Source organism: Limanda limanda, chromosome 6, assembly GCF_963576545.1.
Source record: "Limanda limanda chromosome 6, fLimLim1.1, whole genome shotgun sequence".
In the NCBI taxonomy this organism is placed as follows: domain Eukaryota; kingdom Metazoa; phylum Chordata; class Actinopteri; order Pleuronectiformes; family Pleuronectidae; genus Limanda; species Limanda limanda.
Window position 1 is genome coordinate 16,159,979 of NC_083641.1, and position 22,611 is coordinate 16,182,589.

At 42.7% G+C, this 22,611-nt stretch overlaps 1 protein-coding gene across 1 annotated transcript; it reads left to right on the forward strand.

Annotated features, from left to right (window-relative positions):
• Positions 1-1,366: 1,366 nt before the first annotated feature.
• On the forward strand, positions 1,367-20,832 carry mettl16 (methyltransferase 16, N6-methyladenosine). Its single transcript, XM_061073102.1, has 10 exons — positions 1,367-1,495; positions 1,762-1,899; positions 8,384-8,571; positions 9,751-9,891; positions 10,376-10,491; positions 10,673-10,815; positions 13,369-13,438; positions 14,853-14,942; positions 18,913-19,086; positions 20,001-20,832. Exons 2-10 carry the CDS (start codon positions 1,772-1,774, stop codon positions 20,616-20,618), a joined length of 1,668 nt encoding a protein of 555 aa, XP_060929085.1. The 5' UTR covers positions 1,367-1,495; positions 1,762-1,771; the 3' UTR covers positions 20,619-20,832.
• Positions 20,833-22,611: the final 1,779 nt, after the last annotated feature.

Below are 22,611 nucleotides of genomic sequence, written 5' to 3' on the forward strand. Positions count from 1 at the left end.
GCAGAGCTTGTGATGTTTTCGCCACTATGGTCTCACTCTTCACTCAGCAAACTGTCAACAATATACCTGGATGTCATTATTGTTTGCAATATAATAAAATAAGTAAAATCTACATCTGTGTGTCCTGCTCATTTGTAGTGAGCTGTCAGGGATTTGACTGAAGAGCAGTGCATTTATAATAATACATTTGGAGACATTTTAATTAAATTGGTATTTTCCATCTGTGAGTTACAGATCATTGTAGGTTTTTCCAATAAACAAAATAAAGTAAAAAGTAAGATTATATAATGAATGATCGAATATATGATGAGCAGAATAAAGAAGCTCTTTTGATAATAAGTTTGTTCTCAAAATGTCGTAAGAAATATATATATTTTTATCAGTCCCCAATAAAATAAAATAAATCTTGTGCAGAAGCGGACTGCACAACTCCTGCGCAGAAGCGGACTGCACAGGATTAATTTAATTCAATTTTTTTTTTTTAAATAAATTTAAAAAATGTATATTTAGTTAGGGTTAGGGTTTTTTTTATATATTTTTTTACAATTTGTTCTCTTTTCCAACAAAAATAAATAATTATATGATATAACGATACAGTTAAAAGATGTCTGTTAACATGTGGGAGTAGACGAACAAAGGAAACATGGGAGCAGTGAGATGAAATAATTAATTTGTTTTATTAAGGCTGTCAATGTTAACGCGTTAATTTGTTTTTAACGCAAATTTATCACATCTCCAAGTCTGATCACAGACTGCCGTAGTCCTGCAGCGCGGATGTTTACCTGCCTGTGGGTGAAGAAGTAGTGAAGTAAGGAGTGAGGAGACGGAGCCCGGTGTGCTTAACGGCAAATTTTACAAATTATTTACAGGCAAGCAGTTATTTTTGTACTTGATCTGGTTGTCTGCTAATTACGTTTGCATTTTATGGGTGTTGTTGCTCATTGAATTAAGATATTCTAATTGGCTGAGATGTAAAATAAAGTTTTAAAAAGCCCTAACCAGTTTGTCATTTATTTATTCAAACACTGTACTTGTAAATATTAGTATTAATTGTGTGATTAATCATGATAAATCACAGCTTATTGACGTGATTAACTTAATTAACAGCACTAGTTTTTATACAATGCAACAGCTCATTTGCTCAATTGGTAACAAATACCTGGTTTTCAAATGAAATTTAATTTGATGTTCTGTAATGTGTTTATGATGTTGTACATTAAGAAATAATTGGGAATAAAAAGTAGCTTTGTTCAATTTGATCAAATATTTTGTTGAAACTGAAATGTTTCTGAAAGTGTTTTTTCCTGACGTCACTGCGCATCGACGTCGAGCGCTGACGTCGAGATCACCCCGGAAGTGAGGAGCCGCGAGTGGGAAACGTTCGGACAACGTGAGTTGTGTGATTGTTCCACACAGTTTCAAAGTGTTGATAAGTTAACACCGCTCCTGGAATAATAACACAACATCGTCACCACGAGACAAAGGCTTTGTGCAGGTAAGCAGGAAGTAGTGTTTGCTACGTGTTAGCTTCCAGAGTTAGCTTACTGCACCGAACAGGTCCGTTAGTTTTGAATCCAAGTTGGACAAATGAAATATTTGTTTCCTCGTTCAACGTAACGTTACACAACCTGGCAGCAGCTCCCGCTATTTGGTGGATATGTGATGTCAGTATTCTTCAGATCAAGTTGTTTTGTGATGTCTCTGTGTAGTTTTCGATCCAAACCCTCACATCCTGTCTGGTGTCTTCTGTTCTGTCCCCAGCTCTGTGGACATGGCTCTGAATAAGTCCATGCATCCTCGGAACCGCTACAAAGACAGACCCCCGGACTTCTCCTACCTGGCCTCCAAGTACCCGGACTTCCAGCAGCACGTACACACCAGCCTCACAGGCCGCCCTGTGTGAGTACCTGGCACTGATCACACTGTTTACTCTGAGGAATCTGTCTTCATCATCCTCATCTTCATCAGTCACACAGCGGCTCTAATGTCCGTCTGCGTCTATTTAATCTGTCCATAGTCACATGAAGGCAAAAAGCTGCGGTCCAATCATCATGTGTCCACACTGAGTGATACACTGCTGCTGTTTCACTGGATTCTGCTGCCTCAGTCAATTTTAATTGATTTTATTTAGATGTTATCAGATTCAAAAAAATAATTAGGTCACCATAAAAATGCTGAATATTGGATCATATAATCAGCCAGGCTTATAATCGTCCAATCCCTATTGTTTAAATTTGACCAGACTCTAATCCAATCAATAATGTTCAACTGATATTAAATCCCTCTCTTGTTACTTTGCTATGTTGAGCTTTGTCTGGTGAATATGTGTGAGGCCAGGATAACTTGTACACGTTCTACAACTCTCAATGCGCTCTACTAGACTAGATCCCTCCCTCTTCCCCCGGTCGCAATCTGTCCTCATAAGTACAGATTGCAGATTTCATAACAAAGAAATCAGTGGATGGACAAAACCCTGCTGCTTGGTTTTTAAAAAATCTGGAGGAAAAACCTAAAATCGGAAGAATGAATGCTGTTTAAGCTGCATATTAATGCCTGAAGTTACAGAGTGAGCTGTACAGGTGTCCACATACTTCTGTCAACTCAGTCTGAATCTCTGCTTCTCCTTCATCTTCTGGCATCAGCAGGAAGAATCGGAATCAGAGAGAAAGATCAACATCGGAAAAACAAACCCAACATCACTATGGATTTGTTCTAATTCACTTCCTCCTCTGTGAAGTTGCTCTAATGAAGAAAAGGAGCCAACAAAGTTAATATGAGCAATTTAGAAAATAGCTTAGTGTGTCAATCAAATACTGAACAGTAAGCTCCAAGTTTCAGGAGTGGTAGATCTATCTTTGTGAGGACCAGTGGCAGTTGACGGAATTCTTAGTAAACTGAGGACGTTTTGACCAGTCCTCACTGTCTGATACACCATTAAGGGTCAAGACTTGGTATAAGGGTCATGATTAGAATTAGGATCAGGTAAGAGTTAGGTCTAAGGAGCGAGGGAAAGCACAGAATCCTCACATGAGGTTAAAGCTAGTGTGTGAGAGAGGGATGGACAGGCAGAGAGATGCTGCTCTGAGAAGTCATGATGTGAGGAAGTCCAGGCAGCAGAACAAAGGGGGAATATTTCTGGATTAGGGGTCATTGACATCATGATGGCTGCTCCTGTGGGAAAGAAACATGAACCTCATCAGCATTTTTGCCTCTGTGATGTGGCACTGGGAGCTCTGGTTTGCAGCCACTATTTGCTCTGACTCTGGCTGTCAAGCACTCAAATCCAGCTGTTAATAAATTCATAAAACCATAATAAAGGAAAAATGAAGGGTCAGGAGATGTATATTTAAACAGATCTTCAATGATCAATAGACTGTTGTCTGCAAGCTCTCAAATGTGATAATTTACCACCTTTCTTTGGACATTCAATTATAACCACTGTTTGGGTTTTGGATCTAAGCAGACATTTGTAGAAATCATCTTTCATTTTGAGTTTTTGTTGTAACTCTCAGTAGATACAAGCATTTGTCCCAAACAAAGAACCTTCCAGAATCATTTATACTGATAGTTGGTGTTGGACGTGTGTCTGAGCTCTGCTGTTGGTCTATCAGCTCCGACGCCGCCCTCCTCCCTCCTTGTGTTTTTATGAAGCAGCTACCTCGTCTGCTCTGTGAGGAAATCACTTGTTATGTTCAGTGTTATGTTATGCAGATAAATGCAGATCTGGTGTCAGTGCAGCGAGTGTGAACATCTGTGTGCGACTGTGAACATATTGGTATGGGCTGGTGTGGTTGTGAGGTGTCCAGTCAATCGTATTTTCCGTGGGGCGAACGTGCATGTGTGGGCAGGCCGTGTGTGACAGGTGTTAATTATCAGTCTGTGGTGTCAGTGTCTGTCTGTGGCTCCCAGACAGACAAACGGACAACGCACAATGTGGGAGTAGTGTTCGGACACCTAGGTAATAGTCGTCTGTAACATTTTTAGTACAAAAGAATGATCACAAAGCAGGACCTGCATCATGCATCAATCACTTTATTAGGACCACCCTACTAATACTAGGTTATAAAACCGCCTCAATTCTTTGTGCCGTGGAATCCAAATATTCATTTATTTTTATTTAAATTAATTCTTTGAGAAGCAGACCATTTTTTTGCTAAATAAAATGTCAAATTCCCCAAAAAATCAACCTGATGCATAGATGATTTATTTTTCCATCACAGAAATTGAGAAATTGTTTAAACCATTGTTAAAGTAACGTGAGTCAGTTCCCAATGTATTGCCTTTGTCACCAACATGAACGCTTGTTTAACTTTCTGGTTAACCGTCTGCAGAAATCTGGCTCCTCTTCCTCGTCACTCTGTCGTTCCATCAGTGGAGGGATTAGCGTGGTTTTGTATTTCCCAATGAATTCATCTCCTGGGTTTTTAAGTATTTAAGCAGCGAGTCGGGGGACGAGGGTAATCTTGGGGAGACACTCACTCAAGACGTGTCTCCCCTCATTTAGGAGTCGTTAGTGGAGTGGGCTGATAGCAGCGGGCCGAGAGTCGAGCTCAGACCAGGCAGCGGGAGAAGATGTGGTGTGTGTGATTGGAAATGAAATGAGAAACGGATAAACCCCAAATAGAGAGTGGGTTTGTGTTTTGGGGAAGGAGGACAGTGGCTCAGATTGGGGAGATAGAGGGGCGGGATTAGGAGAAATGAATGGGTATTAAAAATGCATCATCCTTGGTGACATTTAATTTGGCAGTCTTCTTTTTTTATGGGCAGGGAGACGAGCATCTGTAGATCGACTTCCACAACTAATGAAATGTAAAATTTTCACACCCATTTTTTTTTTAGACTTAGAACTTAAAGCATGAATGAATAATTATGACAACACTTTAAATTTATAAATGTAACCCTACGGTGATCTGCATGACTTCTCTTACTGTATTGTCCAGCAGTAACATACTGACTAATTTTTACTATCTAGTGGGACATAATAGAAAGTCACTGCCTCATTTAATACGTTATTGTTTTAACACAGTTAACCCTCTTTATCTGCTGTGAAGTCGTGCTCTTAATATCCAGTTAGAGCCACCACTGTATCTTAATTGCTGTTTTTACATTATCAGCAGATCTGCAGAATTGCAAAATATCACAAAATAATCTCAGCGATATCTAGAGTCCATGTATCTTGTTTGTCATTTCTGCTTTTGTGAGGAATTAAAACGTTTCACAAAAAAAAACTGACGAGAGAGAAGTTGCTGCTAATCAGCAAAAAAGGAGGTAGATCTACCTTGAAGGTCACGTGTGTGTGTGTGTGTGTGTGTGTGTGTGTGTGTGTGTGTGTGTGTGTGTGTGTGTGTGTGTGTGTGTGTGTGTGTGTGTGTGTGTGTGTGTGTGTGTGTGTGTGTGTGTGTGTGTGTGTGTGTGTGTGTGTGTGTGTGTGTGTGTGTGTGTGTGTGTGTGTGTGTTCATGCTGATCATGTAACGTGGAGGTGAGAGCGAGCTGTTTGTCTCAGCATTAAACTTCCCTCTGGTTTAATGATGTCGGCCTCTTCATCTGTCTGAACCTGAGCCAAGGACGTTTCTGCTTCTCAGCACTTTCTTCTTCTCTTTCATTCATATTCTTCCTTCCTTCCTTCACATACAGTCTCCCTCGACACTTCTATTCTTCCTTTCCACCTGCTCCACGCGAGCTGGAATCAGCTTTTACTCCTGAATCCTACCTCCTTTTATTTTTTTCTCCTTCCTCTTTTCGTTATCTCATCACAACTTCTGGGCTGATGTTTGTCCCACTCGGTTTCCCGTCGGCCACGTTGATGTCGTACGCACCGGCGGTGCACCTACGTGGCAGCACCAGACGTAAATCGCGGGCACTCTCACGCTCCGTCTGGTATCAGCCATTGCTCCAGCGTGGCCGGATTTGCGTGCTCTCTTCATCTGTTCGGTAGGTGGGGTTGCCATGGAGACGTTGCAGTGCTGCTGATGGGAGTGATCGGCCCGTATTACACACACACACACTATTGTATGCACACACAGTCATCAGGGACTAAAAATAGAGGGCTGGCCTGAGCAGCCTGCCTCTCTGAATATTGATCGTTATCTAATGATGCCTCTGAGGAGAAATGAAAGAGGGCAGAATGTGTGAGAGCTGGACAGATGGGAGAAGCCGGCGTTCATTTTGGGAAACAGTGAGTGTTGTGCTGATGTATCACTTCTGCCTCAATAGCCGGATTCCAGGCAAAGGCTGCGTCTTCTTTGTAAACCTGTCGTACAACCTCAGAAGAGCTCGCTGTGAGTTTTTCCTCCTGGAGGTCACACACACGTTCAGCAGCTAATTACACTGGACCATTAACCTAATATGTTCATTAGGTGATAAGACACTGCCTGAGATTAATGTGGGACTCTGCAGGTAAATCCCCTCTCATTTGTATCTGTCTCACACCTGGCTGCAGGAGGGTCATCGAAATCTCTCCTGACAGAATTGTGTGTGCGTAGAAACCCTCTACTCCCCTTCAGCCAAATACACAAACCGGTATTTCCCCATCAGAATATTATTACACTTCCTTGTACCGATGTGCATCATGTAATCATGATATATCAACTAAAATATCTAAGGTATTAAAGTTAGATTTTTACAAATGATGAAAAGGTCCTCAAGATAAAGTAAAAATGAAGATGCCGAGTTTCTGCATAATGGGTGGCAAAACAACTTAAGTCACCACAATGCAGTTGTATCACAGACCATATGGAGCCTTCTGACTGAGGCCTGACCCCATCTGATAATGAGCAGTTCCCAAGACTTAATTCAGCTTGACTTCAGCCCATTGATGTATTGAGAGAGCTGAAAAAGGCGCCATCACATAAGCTACACTTCTAAACACTTCTTGCTCCGTTTAAGTTTAAAAACTCCGGAGCTGAGTTTTAGTCTAGACTTGCAAAAACAAAGACATTTGGAAAGGATCATGCAGTCACTGGTATTCGCTTTTTTATCGGCTCTCATCAGTCATGACTCGTTGACCAGAAGTGATTACAAAGTGTTTCTAACACTTATTTTCAGATAAAGTCTACCTTGTTGTCCCTGCTATTACTTTTCACCATTTCTCTTTCTCATTCATAGTATTTTCTATGTGACTATGCAACCAAGTGTAAACAGACAATCTGGGTCAGTAACAGCACAGACCTAATTTCATATATCAGTGGTACCTGAAGCGATGCAGCCCCTGGTATTGTTTTAACACAGGACGGTTTTCAGTCTGAACTCTCACCTAAAGAATCTTTCTAGTAATTACACAGAGCTGGAAAGAAGGGAGGAAATAAATTTGGCTACACTTTTGTCTGATGTGTACTATCACAGAGGATGAGCTGAGCAATGAGAAAAATATTCTGTCTGCTTGTAAATAATTGATTTGTGAAAAGAAACAGTCTAACTGTGAAAATAATGAAAACATCCGGCATTGACTGTTTTAGTCTCTCTCTCAGTTGTGGCTCTGTCTAACCAGCAGTTAATAGGTTGTTTTTTTTCCAACTGGAATATACTCAGACCAAACCCGTGTGGTGCCAGACCCTCCCATCACCAGGACGCGTCTAATTACATCTGCCAAGGTGTGAAAGTACTCAGCCAAGCTTTAATTATACCGATCACACCCACTCGTTTTGTCTGCCGCACTCGTGCCTGCCCGTGTGACAGCTGAAATCATTAAACATGTCGAGAAGAGAAGACGGGGGTGGCGAGTGAGTGGGACTCAGAACTGGGAATAAAAAGCACGTCTTAGTGTGGAAAATATGAATTCTATTGTCATTAGCAGGGGATTTTGAACTGATGGGCTGCTTATCTCCTCATTGTCCTTTTTGTGTGTTTTTTATGTGAAGTAATAGGCTTCAGTGCAGGGAGCTGGCGTACTGTAGTAAGAGCTGTTGGGTTAATTGCGGTCAGGTCTCCTCACTGGTAAAACGAGGATCAGCCAGTGACGATATTAAATTTAAAATCATCCTTAAGGAGAAACTTTAACTTCTTTAAAACCTCAGTCTTTTATAGCTTTGGCCAGAACCTCCACCATCGTAATAATAACAAATAAAATTCAGTAAGTAAACTGCTGGGGTCTGGGAACATTGTGGCATCTTTAATGGAAGAAAAAAAGGCTAAATCATTTTCTTGTGGGAAACTTGTTCGATCGTCTGACCGCTTGTGTTTCTGGATCTGTTGGTTCTGGTGATGCGCTGTTGGCAGATTTCAGCTAATTTCTTGGCAGTTTTAGTGTCATCATAACAGACGAAATGGCTAAAATTACAACAATCATTTTCTCACTAATTACTAATCCGATCCAAACTACACTGTGTTCCTGTGGCGTTAAAATAATTCCCTGAACTCATTCCGCCATGTTTGTTTCTCCTCCAGTGTGAATTTCAAAGAGCCGGAGGCGGTGCGAGCGCTGACCTGCACTCTGCTGAAGGAGGACTTTGGTTTGACCATCGAGATCCCACTGGAGCGCCTCATACCCACTGTCCCCCTACGCCTCAACTACATCCACTGGGTGGAGGACCTCATAGACGGCCAGAAGCAGCCGCGAAGGGGCATCGACATCGGTACCACCACCACTCCCCTCGTCATTGTTATAAATGTGTGTTTTTGATAGGTGTCACTTATATTATCATGTGGTGAAGACACTTCAAGTGAGTTGAGCTGACAGAACTTTTAATAATCACAATGTTCAGTTTAGAAGAATGATGAAATTCAGTGCAGCAGAACCAAAGAACTGATCTTTTTTACTTTGTGGTTTCTTACTCCTCTTTAAACACAATGTCTGACCGCTGCACGTTTCATCTTCAACAGAAGGTTATCGTTGTCCAGGATTGAGATCTCACGCAGGAACTAAACACACTGATACATCCAGATGAATAGAAGTTTAACAACAACAAACTAAATAATATTTTAAATCAAAAGTAAATGATATTGTACAACTTAATTAAAAAGTACTGACAAAAAAAAAGGAAAAAAGTAACAAAAGTAATTGCTAAAAACTTGGCAACAGTACGTTTGGGGAGATTATTTAAAATCGGTCTGAGTTAAAGTACATGTTTGTCATCGTTGTTTAAATTTAGTTGAAATTAGGTGTCGAGAAATTGAAATACAAGAAACAAACCCATTGAGAGTGTAGGTAATTGTCCCAGATTTCTTTTGAGTTGTGGACTCCTGCTCTAGTTTGTTCTTGGTGTGTGCAGCAGCAGCTCTGAACCACGCACCAAATGTCAGCTGTAGCTTCCAGCTGGTTCACATGTGCCCACTTGCTCCCAGTGTTCCCAGCACATACTAGTCCAACCCCCTCCACATGTCAGAGTGTGTTTGCGGTTCTGTCGTTCATAGGAAGCGTCGCCTGTCTTTGTGTGTCCTCTCATCAGAGCCTCTGGTGACCCTGAGTCTTTCAGAACACAGACTAAAGCTGTCTTCTCTCTGATGGATCACCTTCACTAACTGCTGTCACCTCCGGACTGAATTAAGCCTTAGTTCTTTTATAGATGTGAATGATTGAATAAAAGCTCCGGTCACAGACATGTATTGATCCATGCGGCCACCAATTTAAAGATAATGATTTAAAGACACAGATCACACACTCTGACACAGCCTTTTCCTTCGGTCCTTTACTTTAAATAGCATCCAAGAATATGTCTGTACTGATCACTGAGACATAACCATTCATCATCCTCATGATTAAATACATCACTGTCACGCTGCCATAATTGTGTGTGTTATGTGTATTTCCATAGGCACTGGGGCGTCTTGTATTTACCCCTTACTGGGAGCCACAATGAACGGCTGGTATTTCCTCGCCACAGAGGTGGACGACATCTGTTTCGACTACGCTACGAAAAACGTGGAGCAGAACAATATGTCTGACCTCATTAAAGGTGAGTGTGGTCCTGGTCCAACCAGATCAGAAAAGACAGAGGCACAAAAACTCTTGAGCACTGAGTATGGTTTACTACCTCCGGCAAGAAAGTTGTGTTTTCATCTCCATCTGTGTGAAATTTAGCAGGATTACACAAAAAGTATTATATCATATCATTTTGTGAAGGGGTGGGGCATGACCAATGGAAGAACCTGTTAGATTTAAGATGGGATCCAGATAAATGAGTTGATCCTGAATTTTATTTTCCTGTCTTTTTGGAGGTATGCACTCTGAGCATCCTTAATCTTTGTCTCAAATAAAACCTGTGTCTCAATCTGTGTTTAGATTATGATTATGGTTTCTTTGTCTAAATCTCAAAGATTTGCTGCTTCTTTTTTGTCTGTGATAATAAACATCAACCTAAAGTCTGTTCGTCAAAATGATGTCCTAATACCTCAAATCATCCAACTTGCCTCACTCAAATTCTTTTTTACGTTCCTCAGTCGTCAAAGTTCCACAGAAGACTTTACTGATGGATGCCTTGAAAGAAGAGACAGAGATCATATATGACTTCTGCATGTGCAACCCCCCTTTCTTTGCAAACCAGCTAGAAGCACAGGTTAGTTTCCTCCAGCACAAATTGTGAACTGCTGCTCGGTCACATTCTTCAAAAGTAAAAATCTGCGTTTCTCTCGTGGCGCGTCAAAACAACACGGAGTAAACACCAAGACGATACATGGTAGTAACTGGCTCTAATAGGATTTAGTCCTAATCTCTCTCTGTCTTGTTGCTCTCTCCAGGGGGTCAACTCCAGGAACTCACGCCGACCTCCTCCCAGTTCAGTGAACACAGGCGGGGTGACGGAGATCATGGCGGAGGGCGGGGAGCTGGAGTTTGTCAAGAGGATCATTCACGACAGTCTGCAGCTCAAGAAACGCCTGCGGTGAGCGGAGCAGGACTTTGACCTTCAACATTAAAACCTGAATCACACACGATGTTTATCTTTCAGATGCAACCAAATCAAACCAGATTCACCAAATCTAGTCCTACAGAGCAATGTATTCAAATGAGCCCTTACTCTGTGGCTCCGAGTGGCTGTGAGAGGTTTAAATGGCCACTGAGCGAACCAGTGAAGAGGTTGCTGAGCATCGATGGAGCTGTTACCCACCATTGCTTTAGTGATTTTGGCACACTCTGTACCCTGCACCGTCTCTGAGAGCCCACAGGGAACAGCTGTGTTTGGGTGGGGTGGGGGGGGGTCTCCAGCGGCCGTCACTTTACCCTCCCCCTTAACCAGGGCTGTCACCGGGGCAGCGGAGTGAGACTCGGGTAGCAGGAGCGGCAGAGGGGTGCTATTAAAACTAATTAGACATGCCACACCTGCCTGGCCTCCAACAGTTAGAGTGTGCGCGTGTGTGTGCGCTCTTGTACAGCTATCTTTGTGAGGACCACTTTGAGTCTACAATCTACAGAGTGAGGACATTTAGGCCTGTCCTCCTTTGATGGATTGTTTTGGGGTTAAGACTTGGTTTTAGGGTTAGAATTAGGTTCAGGTTAGGTTAAGGGTTGGGGTTAGGCATTACGTTTGGATGGTAAGGGGCTAGGGAATGCATTATGCCCATGAGTGTCCTCCCTTAGATAGTTGTACAAACATTTGTGTGTGTATGTGTGCGTGTGTTCCCATAATGCTTCAGTGAAAAGACGAGCAGCCCTGAGAGGGGCTAATGTTAACACCTGCTTGCTCTTGTGTGGTGAGGACACATAAAGTGAGAATGAACGCAGCCTCATTTAACAAGTTTTGCGGCTCGAGCCAAACCAACCATGGCTGACTGTCACTCCCAGAAGCATGCTGGGACACCAGAGCCACCAGGTGTCCATGGAAACACTGCCAGCTTGTTGGATTGGCCCTTTGTGACGCTCCACCGCCCCGCCCTCCTCCTCTTTTACTCTTCTTCCTCGCCACCTCAGTACAACACACATCCAGTTATCCTCAAGCAAAATCAGAAATGGGGAAACACTCGTTCATTGATATGAAAATTAATCTTCTCTGGTAATAGGATCGTAATCACATGTCTGTGCTACAGAAACAGAGAGAGAGAGAGAGAGAGAGAGAGTAAGGACGCTGATGCAGCTGCACACTCTGGGCTGTTTGAAAAAGCCGTCTGGAGGAGGAGGGTTTTCTGGGGGCTGTTCTGGGTGTTTCCTCCCCACTGTGTGGAGAAGTGAGGAACATCTGTGAATATTAGAGCTGTTCAATATTTCATTCAGTGGCCTCAGAGGCTGGTGTGTTGCTCTCTCCACCCCTCCACCCCTCTGGGCATCTTCATTCCTTCCAAATCTCATTACATTTCAGAGCTATTTCAACCCGTCAGCCGGCAGTTTAAACAGTTTTTAACATGTTGCGTTGCTGAGTTGGGTGTGACTGCAGGTGTGCACCGAACAATGTGGTTGTGAACACGTCGTAACCTTCAAATACATAATTATTTTCTTTGATACAGAGATGATACTTGGAGATTATGTTCTTGAAGATATGTTTAGAAAGCTTTGTCTGCTTTTCTTGATTAATCTCTTCACCAGTTAGTCGCAGTGTCAGGAAAAAGGTGAAACTATTTTCTGATTTTTAATTTAGTCTTATCAACAATTTGAAATCCACAAAATTTTGATTCATCATCATCATCACACAACAGAGAAAAGCAGCAAATCCTCAGAAGTTGACGAAGACATTTCTCAATTTAAACATTGTTTAAATGATTAAACACCCATTCAATGTGTTTCTGCTTAGTCTATTACTTTTTAGATTAACTGAATAATAGTTTCAAAATTGTGAGAAAAATTGTAAGAGACTTTTTTAAGTAGTGTCTGTGGTACCTAGACATAGCCTGAGAGGCAAAACCCAAGGAAAAACACACCAATTACTTAATGCTGTGATATTTAAGGGCAACTCATCAATGTTTTCCTCAACTCTGAGCTTCTTTCATCTTAATTTTGGCAGCTGAACAGTCAGAGGCACCTGTTTGAAGAGGTTTAATAATTCAAACGCACCCCTAAAAGTTCTGAATACTAAACTAAAATATTTCATCAGTGGAACGTAGCGTCCTAATCTACGAGTAGATAATCCAAATGCTTTTTATTTTATATTTCACCTTGCAGCCATTGAATAGAGACCATAGGATTGTATTGAATTATCTGTTGTAATCGGAGCGCTCTTTGTTTCTGACCGACTCTGATGTGTTTATTGTTCCTCCGTCTTCCTCTGCTGCTCACTGATCAAGACTAACCTCATCTCTTTACTGCTCAGCAGAGGTTATTGATCAGCCCTCCACCACGGGACGACTTCAAACCATCTTTTCCTTCACTTTGGGCTGAACACACTCAGCTCTTTGTCTTTGTGTTGCTCCCTAAAGCCCAGCTCAGCTTGTCTGATCTCTGCTCGGTGGTTCACGCCCCGGCCCGTCACTGTCACACAGCTGGTTAACGTGGATCCTTCTTTCTGCAGGTGGTACAGCTGCATGTTGGGGAAGAAGTGCAGCCTGGCACCTTTGAAAGAGGAGCTGAGGAAACAAGGGGTGAGACCCAGAACAAAGACAAACACACACATCTGCATCCACCGTTTCACAAAGCAGCCTCAGCTTTTTGCTCTGTCTGTTCCTGCAGCAACACGCTGCTCTGTGCTCTGTGCACGGCTTCATGACAGCTTGTTAAAGAAATCTTTGCCTAGCTTCTCAAACCAATGCTCTTCTGGGTGTGAGCATCGATGTTAGCAGGCAGTTGTCGCTTTGCAGAGATCCAGAAAACGACAACCGATCAGCTCTTTCTGATATGCCACCTAAGCAGTGTCACAAACGAGCCATGAACGAGCTGATTTCTGTTTGCAATGCATGAGCGAATCACGCGGCGCTCTGCAGCTCACATGCATTACTGTCATTAGCCTAACTAATAGGCCAGCACATGGTTTTCTTACCGCTGCAGACCTCTGGTTTGTGCCAGTCACTTCCCTCACATGTTCAGAACACAGAAATGGAGATTGAGACTCCTCCTCACACCTGCCATCCCTCTGTCCTCCTCCAGAGGTTTCAGAGTTGCTGTCACTGCTCATCAGAGTGAGTGCAGCCTTGGCTGTTCTCCAGGGAGGAGAGTGTAGCCTCCTATTTTAAAGTGTGTGTAAAAGGAAACCCGGCCCAGTTAATATGCTAATGCCTTCATCAGCCATTACTTAATTTTCTCAAATTTCTCCTTGTGTCTTTAAACGATAAAAACCTACATCAGATACTGAGGAGCTTGACCTCTGACTTTTATCAAGACGACTCCTGTACCGTTTGTACTGCAGAAGTTCACTCACTGTCAAAGTTAACACGGTTTTCACAGCACATACCTGTTTTGTCACATCATGGATATATACGTGTTATATTCACACCCATGGTTCAAGATGGGGAGCCGAAGCTCACGGTGAGAAAATGTCTATTTCACACCATCAGAGGTCGTCGCAGGTCACTGGGTGCTATATGATTTAAGCTGTTTTAGACTTTATCACCTATACATATTACTCAACCTCCACCAAAGGCAACAAACTGCAGGGTTTTCAATATGTTAAGATTCTATGTACTAAATATTTTGGATAATGTTAATGGTCATTAAACCCTGCTCCCTTCGCAATTCAAAACTAATCTAAATTTAGCTTTTTTTAGAGGAATATTTTGTCTGTATGTACAATTGAATGGAGTGTTGAAGTTTTTTTTCAAAGATTGAAATATTAACACGCTATAATAAATCTACAAACAGGACCAACATGGAACCGATTAGACACCTCGGTCAGAATTGATCTCAGTACTCTGGGTTTGGCTGTGGGAAAGACTACCGAAACAAGATAATTTCAAATGTTTCACTCATGACATAAAACTCTTTCTGAAATGATCTGCGGCATGAATCGATCATCCACATGCTGCTACTTTCTCAGTCCGTCTGTGTTTCCTTGTCCCTCAGGTGCCTAAAGTGACGCACACGGAGTTTTGTCAGGGACGGACCATGAGGTGGGCGCTGGCCTGGAGCTTCTACGATGATGTGATTGTTCCGGTGAGTCTGTGCAGATTTTAATTTCTGTTCTTTCGAAGCTCTGACTGCCCACTTAAGACTCATAGGATTGGTTTGTTTTGAATAATGAAATTCAGTGGCTTTACAAAGGGTTATGCTTTGAGAACAGTACCACATATTAATACCCAGAAAAATGAGTCTGATCAGCATTGGTCCTTTTTCTCTTGCCATCCTGCTCGTGACTGTTTCTAAACCTGCTTAATAATGCACCGCCTCTGTCCCGCTCCGTCCTCTCGCCTCTCTCCAGACTGTATCCCCTTTCCCCGCAGCCTCCTTTCCATTAGAAGCACTTATTCCTGCCTCTGGGGAGATGTTTATGTGATTTTAACGCGCTGTAGCCAGGCAACAGTTGCCAGGTCACGACTGCGAGCGCACGCACACACACACACACACCTAACCATTCTGTGCACAGTGAGAGTTGGCGATAAATAGAAAATGGGCACACACTGAGAATCATTCTATAGTGGTGTGTGTGTGTGTGTGTGTGGGTGGGTGGGTGGTTGGTGTGAGAGAGAGGACTGTTGGTGTTCTGGACTCTTCAGCAGAAAAGCAGTTGAGCAGAAGGATTGGCCTACATTTCCTCCTCCTCCACTTTCACCCAGATCCACTGCCAGTCACTGTGTGTTGTGTGGTTACATGACAGAAGTTCTTGCATGTGTGATCTTTGCATGGTTGACTTCCTGATTCTGCCCGCCTGCATGTGCATATATGGCCGTCTGGTATAATGTATGTACATAGGAGGCTCATTAAAGTTACATATAGATGATAACATGTGTGACATGCATCCAGATGTGACCTACTTATCACCCTCCTTATAAGGTCATCCTCGAACACACTATTACTGCATTTACTGATTTGTTTCCTCCGGTTTACAAATAAGAAATCCAGACAGGGAGACACTTCCCTCTACAAGTGACTAATTGAAACAATATTTAATAAACCAAGTTGAAGTTTTAAATCTGTCAAGTCATTCTGCATGGGGAAAATGTTGTTTTTCATATAGACGACCCACTTTTCTCTGTCTCCAAATGTATCAAGCTCGTGAGAGATTTAATCAGTTATTGTGTTGATTTAAAGAAACAGAATGTTATGGTTTTCCTTCTGAAGTCTTTTATAGATTAAATAAACGACATAATGTGTTAATTGGTGAGATTTTCATGGGCTGGTGTGCACATTGTGTGAGACCGTACAGACGAGACAGAAAATAATAATGGAATCATTCACAATAGAATCATTCACAATAGTTATCATAGATGCAGAGGATGGATATTTGTGAAGGAAAAGCAGATAAAGAAACCGAGTAAACACAGACAAAAGAGGAGGACAGGGAACAGAGCACATGTAGACAGAATAAAAGAACGTTCAGACTGCGTCAGACAGCCAGGCTTCATCTGAACCCTCAGGCAGTGGCGGTTGTTGCTCATACAGGCCTCTGGCACGAGGAGGTTCAGGAGGAGTCCATACAGAGGGGAGTTGACAAAAAAGAAAATGGGTGTGGGGAGGAGAGGGGGTGATCAGAGAATGATTTACTATGTTTGCCTTAAGGTGAAATTGGCAGCATTTTGTGTGTGTGTGTGCGTGCGTGCGTGCGTGCGTGCGTGCGTGCGTGCGCACACTCAGGAGGTCAAGAGAGATGACTGAATTACCTTCTATCTGGAGAGAAGAGCTCTTGTTGGATCTGTACGCTTTTAGTGTGGAGAGTTTTCAAAACCTTTGTTGTGTCTACCGTGGGTGTGTGTGTCTGGGTGTGGGTGTGTGCATGCAGTGAGGTGAGTGTGTGTAAGTGGGATTAATAATAGTGTGAAAGAGCAGCAGCGTCTACTCGTGGGTCTCATGTTCTTTGTCTGTGAATCTGTGTTCATTTCTGTGCACTGTGTGTGTGTGTGTGTCTGTCTGTGTGTTTATATACCAGTGTATTAGTGCAAGAATCTGTGTCAAGGATGCTCGGTACAAACACACAGATTTGCCCTGATGGATTTTATTGATTACCTCTCCCTCTACATTGAGCTGCAGGGCCTGCAGAGCGGAAACAGGGGGAGAGACGTCTGTGAGAAACGATAAGAAATGAAAGAATCTCTCACAAGCAGCCGAGACGAGGCAGCGTCCATTGTTCAGTCCACTGATCAAATATGTCAAACTCCCCAAAACATGTTTTTTAATGGACCATAATTTAAACAAGAAATCAATCCATGATCAAGACTGAAAAACCTTTTGCTTTCAAATTCATCTATTCCTCTTAGAGCCATTACAGAAAGAGAAAACACATTTACATCATAAATTGTAAATCATGACTATAGCTTCACAAGCGATGCACTAAAATGAACAAGTAATCAGAACTTGTCTCCAGATCGCTGCAGCAGTGTGAAGGTCAGCGTCTGCTCCATCCCTCAGCTGTTTGTAGGTCAGTCGGCCATACTGTCTGCTCCGTCACCGCACGCCTCTGCTGCTGCTGCTGCAGACCCCCGCCGTCTCCCCACTCTCACTCCGCCTGCGGTGACGCACAAGTGCAGCTCTGAAATATTGTCTGCAGTGGACGTGTAGCGGGCGATGGCTGCAGAGCGTCGGCTGGATTCAGACACTTTGGAGTAACGACCTGCTCGGCCATGATAGCGTGACATCAGAGAGGATGAGGGATGAGGAACGGAGTTTACTTCATTGCAGGTTCAAGTGGAGTTCATGTGGTGTGTGCGCCCTCTTGTGGTGTGTAATGAACATCCATCCTGTGCCCACCCAGCTTGAAGTGTGAGATCATCACAGGAGGAATGATCTGATCTGGTTTAATCAGTTGTTAGATTTTAAGACAGAAAATGTTAGAAATAGAGAATAGAGCTTGTCATAGATATTGCTCTGATAATGACTGAAGTTCTTCTGTGGACTCTGTCTGTCTCAGTGTCTTCTGTCTCTTCATGTGATCTCACACTGACTACATGATCAGGGCTGTGGGTGTCACATCATCTGTTGCAGGACTCTGTGAAGATGCTTCTTTTGTTTTGGGTCCTTCTGCAGAATACTTCTGGGTGCGGTCACACAACTCTGTGTACCTGATGGTAATGAGTGATGGATAGGAATGTAAACTCCCCTTCATCTCACGTTGTTTCACAGTTGTTCAGAGCAGCTGTCTGTCCACGACCTCTGACTTGTAATTCAGAGTTGGAGATATCAGGAGTTTCTGACAGCAACGATATTCATTCCCTCGGTGACAAGATCAACATATTTGGCAGAAAAGCTGAAAACAGAATGTTTGAGACAAATGCCACATATGTGCATTTGTCTTGAACAGGTCAGCAGCCAGACAATTCACTATTTGTCTCTCCTCTGTCTCCTGTCTCTTGGTCACTGTTAACATAAAAAATAACAGCAATAACTATACATCCTGTAGTGAGTAAATGCAGCATAACGCAGAAACAGTGCTGAAAACCTTTGCCGTCCTGTGTAATGAATATTATTAACATTAGCCATCGATATTCACCACATGTGTGATATATATTTTACTTTGTGTAACTAGTTTTCTTTAATGCCCTTGATGGTGGCTTTGCTCTGAATATAGAAGCATTGAACTACCGTCACTCAAGTCATTTCCATTCTTTGGTGTTTAGGTCTGAAAATGAGGTCAGATTAAGAAATAAAAGAAGTGAGATTAACAATTTGCAGCACGATTGTGTAAAAAGTTAGATAAGTAAAGTGGGAAAAATAGAAAGGGAATTAGCAGAAACAAATTCTGTACTGTTGTGCTGAGGTTCAATAAGTTGTTTTCATATTTTAGAATTTGTGTCAATTATTCAATCTTATTGATTATGGTATCCAAAGTATTGTCAAAATCACCTTTCAACTGTTTCTCCATAATATCATGCAAGGAAACCGATTTCATTTGTATCCTGTTGCATTTTGTCTCACACATCTGGAATAATCTTCAGTGCATATTATTGTTTAACTGTCTCTTGTTCTCTCTCAGTCTCCTCCCAGTAGGAAGCGTAAACTGGAGAAGTCCCGGAAACCGCTGTCCTTCACACTTCCTGAGGCTGGACTGAAGGAGCTGCGGGTCAAAGCTTTGGCGCTGGGCTGCTCAGCCCGCAGCCCAGTGGACAGCGTCACGGCTCTGCTGGAGAGGACACTCACCGACCTGAGGGTGAGACTTCCAGAGATGGGATTTGTTTCTGTGCCTTGTTGTGGCATCGGATTTTTAAACTCAACAGTGTTATCAAAACTACTAGATTATATGTTTCAGTTTCACCAGCACCTGGAGCAGCAATGTTCTCTAATATATGGTGTTTGCTCCCAGTACATCACAATATTATACAGTATTCATTGGCTACATCCACACTACTACATTTTAGTTTTAGAACTCTTCACTGTTGCTCTGTGTACGTCTGCAGTCCACACTCCTCTGGGATTTCAATTGTCTAAAAGGTTTAAAACGCTGCCGCCCCAGTTTGAGTTTGAAAGCTCCGGGGAACATTGAAGTCTGGACGGCCTGAAACAGACACATACCTTATCTCTTATCAGACACAACTCGACTACCAGCAGTGAACACAAAGCATCTCCAACACTTACTGTCACTAACATCTACACATAGTTGTCAGCTCAGGAAAACAAATCCCATTTCACTTCACTTTTTACTGTTGTTGTTACTGTGTCGTAGTATTTTCTGTAACTAATCCACCAACTGCAAATAGACAATCTGCTTCCTGTGTACACCGGCACGCACATGCCCAGAGTACGAGACTTGTCCCGTCATACGCATTTTCAGGTGTTTACGTATGGACGGGGATTACTACTGAATCATGAAATGTTCATGTGGACGTAGATCGTTAAAATTAAAATGTTTTACCATGAATGTCGCCAATGACCACACAACAGCTTCAGACGTTACTATAGAGATGAGTCAACAAGTCTGTGACACTTAACTCATCAGAAACAAAACATTAGAAGCGTCAGGGTCATAGAGGTGAAGATTATTTGCAGACCTGTGCCCATTTTGATTTACTGATCATACCTGTATGTAGCACAATGATGTCATCCATGTGTCCTCTCTCGTGACAGGTGCTGCACAAGCGTGTCCCCGGCAGGGAGCAGGAGCAGAGTCTCGTCCTGACGGCCGTGGAGAACAATTGGATCCACGGCCGACAGAAGCGACGTGAACAGAAGCGTCACTTGCGAGAGCTTCCCAGGGCGCCTCACTGGGTGGCCACCAGCTCTCAAACCACCTCGGCTTCAGCTGCTCGTCCAAAGAACCAACCCTCCCAAAACCAGTCTGCTTCCAATCAAAACAGCAGCAACACTCAGGGTGATGTCTCTCACAAGGAAACCACATCTGTACGAGAGGAGACTGACAACGGCTGCTCCTCCAGTAAAGATGAAACACAGAAGGCGGCTGGAGAACAGAGCGAAGTCTCCAACGATGTGAGCAGTAAAGATGTGGACATGGAGTCTGCAGGCCCAAAGGAAATGGCTCCCGCGGCGAGTGAGCCCCCGACACAGCGACCCCCGAGCCCCGGTGCAGTCACACACTTCCTGTTTAAGTGTCAGCTGAACGTGATGCTGGAGGGGAGCGACGTGCTGATTGAGATGCACTACGTCGAAGGTCAGAACAAAGACCTGTTGAACCAGCTGTGCACGTACCTGAAGAACTCACTTTTAAAGTCTATAGCAAGGCCCTGAACCATCAGCAGGTCCGATCCGAGTGCCTGTCTGTGGAGAAGTGTCTCTCAGGAGTGAGAATGATTTTTCTGTGTGTGTCCATCAGCAGGCAGCTTTTGATAAGTTCAGAAAATGCTGCGTTTGTTCCAGGAAAGAATCAACTGTGTGCTCAGATGTTTTCTCTACAAAATTGTGTAAACATTTCGAATAAATGTAGTTTTTTTATTGAATTTTATACACTGTCAAGTAGTTTTTTTTTTTATGACGGTGCAGTGTCTCCAAGCGGCCACAAGGGGGGAGTATTTGTGTTTCTTCTATTAGGGACCATTCCTGTCATGAACCCTTTTAATCAGTGTGTTTTAGACACTGTATTTGGGAGCAGCTTTGGTTTGGCAGTCGTCACATTCGACATGTACACACAGTCTGTGATTTATGATGTTTGTGGAGCGGTTCCTGTTCCTGGACAACGTTCAGTGTTGTAGACCCATTATTGCTCTGTAGTGGCTGACTAGTTTCCTGACCTGAGTTCAGTGGATAAGAAAAAGAGAGAGACTTAAATATCCAGGATCATGTGAACGTGTAGAGTCACAGGAAAAAAACACTGCTCCTGGGTATGCAACATGTCCCTAGGTTATACGAGGGCTTCGGGTTCATTAGTGTGTGAGCATGTGTGTGTGTGTGTGTGTCAGTCATGTGACAGTTGAGCAACAGCAGAGTTAAAAACAAGCACTGACTGTCCTATTGTCACAGAATCCAAATACTTAAACTGTATTCAACATCCTGTTCAAGAAGTCAAAAAACACCAGGCTATCTATTTATATATATATACAAATAGTGAGTTAAATTCATGTACATAACTGAATGTGTAAATCAGTCTGGATATTCCTGGGCTGTGGGTGGAATATAATAATCCTATAGTTTCCACTTATCTGTGTAATATCCTGTATTACTGGATCACAGTGGATCTGTCTGGAGCTCAGTTCTGTCTTAACATATACATTATAAGTTTATATTATGTTATCTCTGCCAAGAAGGTGTGTTCATCCCAAGATGACTCACAAACTACTAAACCGATTTCCAGTAAACATAGTTGAAGGAAGCCATGTGTGTCAGGGAAGAACTAATTAAACTTTGGATTTATGAATTGTTTTATGTATGTCTCGGGATATGAGCGTGTACAATGTGGTGCCAACCCATTGACTTCAAGGAGACTGTTGACCCCGCTGGAGGAATGTGCTCTGGATGTGTAGAGTAAAGTCAGATTCAGTCGAGTAAACAGTACTATATTTCAAAATGTAGGGGAATGGAAGTACTTACAGTGCAAGTATCTCAAACTGCAATGAAGTACCACACTTGAGTAAAGTACTTAATTACTTTCCACCACCGTCTTCATCTTTGTACGTGTTTGCTGTTTACTACACATGAAGTAATTCCAGGTCACTGAAGTGAACCGCTCAGGAAAGGTCACGGAGCCTGAGTGGATGTAGGTCATCAGACTGAACCTCGTGCTCCATCAAACCACAGGGACTCGATTTGGATTCATCTGGGTTGTGTGTTCAAAAATCATTACATGTAAACTGCTCTAACAGGTGGAGTTCAAACACACAACACACAACATAGAGGGTGGAGCCCAGTGGTGGGAAGTAACAAAGTAGAAATACTTTGTTACTGTACTTAAGTAGATTTTTCACATATCTGTACTTTACTTGAGTACTTCTTTTCCTGACGACTTTTTACTTTTACTTGTTACATTTGAACAAAAATATGTGTACTTTCTACTTCTTACATTCTCAAACTGGCTCGTTACTTGAGCGGCAAAGGTTGACGCAGCACGCCTCTACGCACGGCGCACCTCTCTCTCTCTCTCTCTCTCTCTCGCTCTCATCTAGGGTTCAAAATTTGTAAAATCATACATTACATACATTATATTCATATTGTTGTTATAATTTTTCAGTCAGTTGAGATAAATCTTGAGTAGAAACATTTTGGATTGTTTTGTGTCTGTATAGGCCTA